The following is an 8,013-nucleotide window of genomic DNA, read 5'->3' on the forward strand; positions in this document are numbered from 1 at the left end:
GAGATAAATTCTCCCGAATTTTTTTATATTTCAATTTGTCAATAACTTTATGGAAACCCACAAATCACGAATCAATATTCAAATTCAGATTCAGTGAATATATCTTTGGAATTAAGTGTTTTCAACTCGCTACTTTCGACGGTTTTAGGTTTCATGTATACATTTTATAAAACATCTGTCCAAATTTACAGCGACTCTAAAATTCGAGGTGTGAAAGTCCGTTATTATTACTTGTATGGGGTTATTATTATAATATTCATCGTCTACAATATTGATAAGAGAGCAGAGATATGGCAGTTAATAAAGAAAAGCTGCACACAATCGTATATGCCTAACTGTAAATAAAAATGCATGTACATGTATGCACGATTGACGCTCCGTTCGCCATGTAATCAATTTCCAATTGCAAATAGACAACAGAGTGTGTTGTACCGTTCAATTTAGCGCGCACACATTCACCTCTCCCCCCACAGATTCAGCCTACTTTTTCCTCCCATTTGTATGCATATTTTTGCGGTATATTTTGTGTGTGTAGTAGTTGCGCACTTACCTTCAATACAAACGACGTGATCGCGTATCTGCTGGGCGATCTGTGCATCGGCGATTGGCAGCAAATCGATTAAATCGTAAATTGCATAAATCGATGGATGTACGCTTTCGAAACGTTGTATTTCTTGACGTATGGCCAGTGAATTGCTGATCAATGGTTGAGGTTGCTGCTGCTGTTGCTGCACACCATGTTGTTGCTGTGACGGCAACATCGGCAGCGGTGGCTGCGATTGCGGCAGCAGTGAGGGATGGTGATGCGGCAGCGGCGGTGGCGGCGGCAAATGGTGATGATGGTGCCGCGTTACAGGTGGCGGCGTTTGGTGTTGATAATTATTCATTTTAGACATGATTAACACTCACAAAAACAGCAGAGAAGCTATTTTATTTATTGCAGACGGAGAACTGAGACACAATTTTTTTCACAATTTCTTTTTCTTTTATTTGTTCGCTTTAATTTAAGAGATACAAAAACACATAATTATTTTTCACATTTTTCCACAATATGGCATTTAGATATGCAAATTGCGATTAAGTATTTTTATTTTATTTTATTTATTTTTTGCTTTAATTCAAACTTCAATATTTCCGTTATACTATATTTTTTCGCAATTATTTATTTTAACGAATATTTTTGATTTTTCGCATTCGCCTGCAATAGAAGTGATATTTTGGTATTGATAATAATTTGCATATATGAATGGTAATCTAAAAACTCATTAGCATACACACAAATGTAAAAAAAATCAAGCTTTTTTTAAAACATTTCAACAATTCTTAATTAAAAGATTTGTGCATTAAATTCGTTCACATAACTCAGTTTCATCGAAGTATGTTATAGTTTATGCTGATCCATATACATATGTACATATTTAAAAAAATCAAACTCAGTGGCATTTCAAATCATAAAAGCATAAAATAATAAATCCATTTATGACACATTAATAACAACACGACGAAAAAAATAACCTATAACGAATCAAACAATTTATTGAACTGGAGTAAAGCAATTTTATGCATTACACTGCAGTTACACTTCTGCACGTTTGTAAACATGAGAAATCTATAATTAACTTTAAAGTCACTAAATTAGATAATTAGAACAATCTTCGTACAGCTACGTCAACTACACAGATACATATGCATTTATTATATACAAAAAATCAGTTACACCCGCGCACAAACTAACGTCTTCTGACGTTTCGGAGCAATTCATTAGATACTCTTTCTCGTCTTTACATTTGTCGGCTCAGGTACGAACATATGTATGCATGTATCTGCGTTCCCTCGTCTTTTTACATAAAGCCGTTTGTTTTGTTTATGTTGTTGTTGTTGCTAGTTTAATTGCCGTTTTTTTCTTGTGTTCAACAGCACTTCATCTCGCTTTTATGCTGCTGCTTCGCATTTATTTTTGTTGCTAGTGCCGATGCTACTTTTCATTGCTGTTGTTGGATTGTATAATGCTTGTATGGGTGTAGGTGTGTTTTCGTAGAATGCATTAGTAGTTGTTTGGGCATAAATAAAATCGTGAATAGTTTATTTCTTTTTTGTTAGCATTTTCGTTTATTTGTTATTTTTTGCCTTCTTGTCGAATGTTTATGGTATGAAGAGTAAATTGGAAATGGAGGAAGCGCAAACCAAGGATGTAAGGCTAGATGGTGATGGGTTTTAAGGTCGCGCCAGAATTTAAAATTTGAAATGGATTGTTAAGTGGACAATTACGAGGTATAATGAAATTACAATTATTGAATTATTTTTAATGGCATGATATATGCATTAATACACGTTTTCTATAATTTAAAAGGGTTTGATTTCGGTAAAACCTCTATGCCTTTATTGTTAAATAACAACGCAATCACCAAATATTACAGGCACTTATTTTGTATTTAATCGGCTTTCGGTCCAACGAATCGGCAATTCCATGTACTGCCACCGATACGTCGAAACAGCAATTCAACGTAATTCAATGAAGCAACATTGTCGCAGCACACGCAAAATTTGGAGCGGTGCAATTCCACTTGCCGTCTTTACATGCCAATACACACATGCACACACGCACATAAAAAATGGAAACAAAATTACAATTTAAGGCCACACAACTTTTTGAGAACTAAGATAATGCATAAATTTAACGCAAATATTACATCGATACTTTGCAGCGAATCTGTAGATAATTACAAGTTCTTTTACATTAAATTATCTTTGTACGCCGACAAATTAACACAAAACAAAACGCCTAGCCACGGTTAATATTTGAAGCGCGCTCGACACAAATGAAATTAACTCAAACACGTCAAAGAACAAACTGACAAGAGCGAATCGGCTGAAATTCGCTTGAACTGCCGTTGTCAGTTTTCCACTGGTTTGCTCGCTCGTGAAGGTATGTGTGTGTTTGTTGATTTGCTGTTGGAGTTGGAGCTTTGGATACAAAGCAGTGGTGGATGATTTTAATTTTACTGTGTTTGATAAAATACAGCGGGCGGGTTAAAGAATAAACAAAAAACAGCAATGCAAAGCGCAATGTCAAAACGGGAAATGTCAACACCGTCGATTATTCTAGCGGCGAATAGAGGTGGTGCGATGCAGGGTGACAGAGCGTTTTCGTTTTGGGATTTAAACCAAATAAATATAAGTTCAGTAGATTAACAATATTAACCGCTATATACCATTAAATAAACACACACTTTGATCGGAAAGTACACAAATATTTAATATTTTTTAAACTAAATTATATATGCCGAGAATTTATGGGAAATCTTGAAACTGTGTGCTTGATACTGATTTATCATTGGTATATTATAATTTATTTCCTAAACTAATATCATTAAACAAATAATCGTTTATTTTGAAATAATGGTTAATCCAATAGCAGAACTTCAAATAAATGGCGATTTCAATAGAATGTTTAAAAATAGGATATTATGGTAGCCTTAAATTATCTGATCAAAATAATAATAAATGGCATCACTTAAAGGATTTGCATTGAAGCCAATCTGCATTAAAAAATTGTAAAGAGATATTTATTTAAAAGTCAAAATTTTATCAGATAAAAATTCGTAAAATAAATGAAGTATTCAAATAATCAGCTCTTTCCAGCAAACATTTAATTTATTAAACATAAAATTCCAGCTCAACGTGCAAATAACATACAGCGTTGTGAAATCCCAAACCAAGTGTTTCCAGATTCACTGTTATATTCACGAGATTCTTTTAAGCTTATTACAGAGAAATCGCCACACAAAGCCCGTCTTGACCCCGCCGATAACATCAGTCAACGTGATGTGCTTGCATATTGAATTATAATTTGCGAAACAGTTTAGTCGTGCTCGGCTAGTGGCACGTTACGAAAGTGTCGTCGGAGAAGAGACAATTTACCAAAATGAAGGCAAGGAATATAGTTTGGTTACAAAATGCTTTGTTACTGCAGGCGCTATTTTTATCAGCGGTAAGTTGTTGATCAGGTTTCACCGGTAAGCTAATGTTTCATTTACTTCCTTTTCCAAAAGTCTGTGCGTGCATATTCTGCTGACTCAGCGGGCTCTTGTAGTAGCAATTCAGTGAAATCTGATGCGCGTGCATTTTTCGAACGTGAAAATGAACTACTACGCCAACGTCGTCGTAATGAGTTTCTCACCTCGTACGTATATAACACAAATGTCACCGAGGAAAATCGCAAAGCTATGATTGCGGTGGCTACAACAAATGCTGCCGCGAACAAGGAGATGACACGTAATGTAATTGCATCGGGATATATTGACTCAACCGATGAGGATATTAAGCGGCAAGCAACAATACTTGGTGATTTGGGTATAGATGTGCTACCCGAAAGTGATTATAAGGAGTTACTCAATGCAGTGAGTTTAATGCAGTCAAATTATGCTACTACAACTGTTTGCCCATACAACAAGGAAGGAAATTGTACGCTGCAATTGGAGCCACATGTACAGGAACGTCTCTCGAATAGTCGTGATCCAAAAGAGTTGAAACATTACTGGCGTCAATGGTATGACAAAGCAGGCACCCCGATGCGAGAGAATTTTAAAAAATATATTGAGTTGACCCGCAAGTCGGCGCGTCTGAATGGTAAGTTGCCGGCGTTTTGTTGAAGATAAGCATAAATGTTTTGCTTTTTGTTTATACTTTCACAGTAGTGTGCGTGTGATTGTATATGTGCGCATCAGATGTTGTTGCTACCGATTATAAACATTGGGCGAGTTGATAACAAAGAAAGAGGAATATTTATATATGTATATTAAATAATTATTCAGTTTTAGTACCAGTTATTTATAATTTATGGTACTCTTATATAAAGTGAATGTCAATAACTTTCGTATTTAATTTAAAATTCCTTTCGTCTTACATTAATCATGTGCCAGGTTATTCGTCATATGCTGATTACTGGATTCATTTCTATGAAGACCCCGATTTCGAATCAAACCTGGATAAGGTGTATAAAGCTATATTGCCATTCTACCGCGAAATACACGGTTATGTTCGCTATCGACTGCGTGCGTATTATGGAGATGAAATTGTGTCTGAGAATGGAAATATTCCAATGCATTTGTTAGGCAACATGTGGGCCCAACAATGGGACAATGCTTTGCCACTTTTCACACCTTTTCCAGAAAAGCCGTTCTTGGATGTGACCAGCGAAATGCAGCGTCAAAACTTCACAGTACGCAAGCTCTTTGAGTTAGGTGATCAATTTTTCAAATCACTCGGAATGCGTGCGCTACCGCCAAGCTTTTGGGACTTAAGCGTGCTAACACGGCCAGCAGACAGAGAAATAGTTTGTCATGCTTCTGCCTGGGATTTGTACCAGGACAGTGATGTGCGTATTAAAATGTGCACTGACGTCGACACACACTATCTGTACGTGGTACATCACGAACTTGGCCATATACAGTACTACTTACAATATGAAAATCAACCGACAGTTTACCGCGCAGCGCCAAATCCCGGCTTCCATGAGGCTGTCGGCGATGTTATTGCGCTTTCGGTCTCCACGCCCAAACACCTGCAAGCCATCGGTCTCTCAAACGTCGGCAAGTTGGATGATGAAAGTCGCATCAATGAATTGTTCAAGAATGTGAGTTGGAAACATTTATTTTTATATTATGATCATTTCTAAATCTTACCTCTTAGGCGCTCAAAAAAATCGTGTTCTTGCCTTTTGCCTACACTATGGATAAATACCGTTATGCTGTGTTCCGCGGCGACGTGGAAGAACCGAAATGGAATTGTGCCTTTTGGCAAATGCGTTCAGAGTTTTCGGGCGTCGAGCCACCCGTACGTCGCACAGACCAAGATTTCGATCCACCAGCAAAATATCACATTGATGCTGATGTTGAATACTTGCGTTACTTTGCAGCGCATATCTTCCAATTTCAGTTTCTTAAAGCGATGTGCATAAAAGCTGGTCAGTATGTGCCGGGTGACCCAGAAAAAACATTAGACAATTGTGATATTTATAACAACAAGGAAGCTGGTGAAGCATTTAGGTCAGTTTTTTATTAAACATTATTGTCAATTGAGTATAACCTCTGATTTATAAATACAGCAAATTTCTTAAATTGGGCGCGTCGGTGCATTGGAAAAAGGCGCTAAAGGAGTTCACAGGTGAAACTGAAATGGATCCATCTGCACTGTTGGAGTACTTTGAACCACTCAGAAAATGGCTGCAAGCAGAAAATCAACGCTTGAAAGTGCCACTCGGTTGGGGCGATACTGATAGTGAGCGCATACTTCAAAAATATTTATTGTTAGGTTTTTATTAATTAATATATATTTTTGCTTTTATTTTTATTATTTGCAGAAGTTGCAGGTGACTGCTGTCCAGCTTTCAGCACCTAACATTTAATGAAAGTCAGCATTGAAGAGAATTGTAAAATGACCAATGTTTGCTTATGACAAATACGAACTCGTTTTGCTTAAGAAGTGAAACCGTAGAAAGCCTTCATCGTATACAACTTCAACATTTTTAAACGAAATCAAAATATTTTTTTAAACAATTTGCATTTTTTAATACAAATTTGACAGTGTTTTGTAATCTTAAAAAGCTGTATAAACATTAAACAAAACAATTCAACCTTCAGCTCATAAGGAAGTCTTAATAAAGCTGTTTGCTAGCATTGTATTTGACACAATTATTATTTTTCTAAACTAGTACGAAAAAGAAAATAGTTTAAAAATAATATAATTGTGCTTTGTGTATGGCTACTGAAGCCAAAAACGAATCAAAATGTAGTTAACAACCCTCAGTTTACATTTTTTAGGAGAAATTACTTTCCTCAAATTCCATCTACAAGATAAAACTGTAAAACTGTGTAAGCTAATATTTACTTGACAAAATCTGGCGTTCACACTCAACATAAAAATTGTTTGTGTTAAATAAAGAACAAATAAAAGTATGTATATAACCACAAAGCAGACTATTTCGGAGTAACTCAGGGAATAATTGATTTTCATTGCAAATTTATAATCGATTAAATACTAAGCACGAATCGTAAGTGGTCAGCGGCATTTATTTTTATATTCTATTTACAATTTCTCTCACTTATTTACATAGCTTGCGTCGGCTTAATCTCAATACTCAAGCACACAGTGTTATGCCTATCTCAATTGGATTCTCCTTCCTTATCGATATCTCACGCATATTTGGCTCCGGCATTGTTGGCGATAATGACGATGAGCACTCGCCTTGGCGACGACACGCTCAATATCTCAATTTGCTGATTTTTACACTCATTTTTCTAACCACTTTAATGCTGATACGTATGGACGACTATGCCACTGCGGTTGAATAATTTACAAACGTTGATCTTGCAGCGTTTAGCCAGTATAAAAGCCAGCCAGCGGCTGCTCAGCAAATTAGTTTACGTGCCGCGCTCTTTCTGCGCGCGAGTTTCTTGCTATAAGTTGGTGATATTGAAAAGTTGTGGGTGAGCAATCGTTACAGTTTTCAAATTTAATTTATGTTTGATCAAATTATTGGTGAAATTAAAAATAATTTAAATTGCTACTGAGCTGTCTTTAGTGTGTACATATGTATGTGCTTTAATTGACACACATGCTCTCAAATTGTCACAATAAATTGGATTAATCACGCACAAATCACATGTCAATCGCCGTTCAATGCACCCAACGTCATGATCTTGATCTTATTGCCAAGTCAAATGTTAAATTAAGTTAAATAATGCAATTTTGCCATTTACTTCAGCGTGCGTTTGACAATTACTGGACTAAATGACTTGGCGCGTTTGAAATACATGAGAACAGCCATGAGAGCTGGCCACTTTTTGGCAACGAAAAATGTAACATGAATAATTTAATAATATTCATAATAATAATTATTGATTTAAGAGCACAAAAGGAAGATCAGTCAATAATGCTTATTAAAATCACAACTTTTGTCAAACCAAAACAAAAAAAAAAAAAAAAAAAAAAAAAAAAAAAAAAAAAAAAAAA

At 35.8% G+C, this 8,013-nt stretch overlaps 3 protein-coding genes across 5 annotated transcripts in view; 2 read left to right on the forward strand and 1 right to left on the reverse strand.

Moving 5' to 3' along the window:
- The window catches only part of LOC108968122 (centaurin-gamma-1A), a 262,919-nt gene extending 259,842 nt beyond the window's left edge, over window positions 1-3,077 (reverse strand). Inside the window, exons 1-2 of one of the 3 annotated variants that reach the window (XM_018931910.1) lie at window positions 2,691-3,077; window positions 551-997 (exon numbers count right to left, since the gene is read on the reverse strand). In XM_018931910.1, coding sequence (XP_018787455.1) covers window positions 551-896 — 346 coding nt within the window. In that variant the 5' untranslated portion in view covers window positions 897-997; window positions 2,691-3,077. Of the gene's footprint in view, window positions 1-550; window positions 1,089-2,690 lie in introns of those variants that run through there. The other 2 variants (XM_018931909.1, XM_018931913.1) reach the window with 2 other exon arrangements.
- A 486-nt stretch (window positions 3,078-3,563) lies between these two features.
- On the forward strand, window positions 3,564-6,692 carry LOC108968130 (angiotensin-converting enzyme-related protein). Its single transcript, XM_018931925.1, has 6 exons — window positions 3,564-3,991; window positions 4,053-4,629; window positions 4,923-5,635; window positions 5,692-6,047; window positions 6,107-6,279; window positions 6,362-6,692. The coding sequence occupies exons 1-6, from the start codon at window positions 3,926-3,928 to the stop codon at window positions 6,397-6,399; spliced, it is 1,923 nt and encodes a 640-aa protein (XP_018787470.1). The 5' UTR covers window positions 3,564-3,925; the 3' UTR covers window positions 6,400-6,692.
- A 268-nt stretch (window positions 6,693-6,960) lies between these two features.
- Window positions 6,961-8,013, forward strand: part of LOC108968131 (angiotensin-converting enzyme) — an 8,944-nt gene continuing 7,891 nt past the window's right edge. The window contains exons 1-2 of the mRNA XM_018931927.1: window positions 6,961-7,051; window positions 7,115-7,487. The gene's annotated coding sequence lies outside the window, so the exon portion shown is untranslated. The remainder of the gene's footprint in view (window positions 7,052-7,114; window positions 7,488-8,013) is intronic.

This window comes from Bactrocera latifrons, unplaced genomic scaffold (assembly GCF_001853355.1).
Source record: "Bactrocera latifrons isolate USDA-ARS-PBARC rearing strain unplaced genomic scaffold, ASM185335v1 scaffold_203, whole genome shotgun sequence".
Classification (NCBI taxonomy): domain Eukaryota; kingdom Metazoa; phylum Arthropoda; class Insecta; order Diptera; family Tephritidae; genus Bactrocera; species Bactrocera latifrons.

Coding starts and splice junctions, on each gene's coding strand:
- LOC108968130 (XM_018931925.1), top strand. CDS start 3,926: ATGAAGGCAAGGAATATAGTTTGGTTACAAAATGCTTTGTTACTGCAG. Junction 6,048..6,106: donor GAAGCTGGTGAAGCATTTAG/GTCAGTTTTTTA, acceptor TTATAAATACAG/CAAATTTCTTAAATTGGGCG. Junction 6,280..6,361: donor CGGTTGGGGCGATACTGATA/GTGAGCGCATAC, acceptor TATTATTTGCAG/AAGTTGCAGGTGACTGCTGT.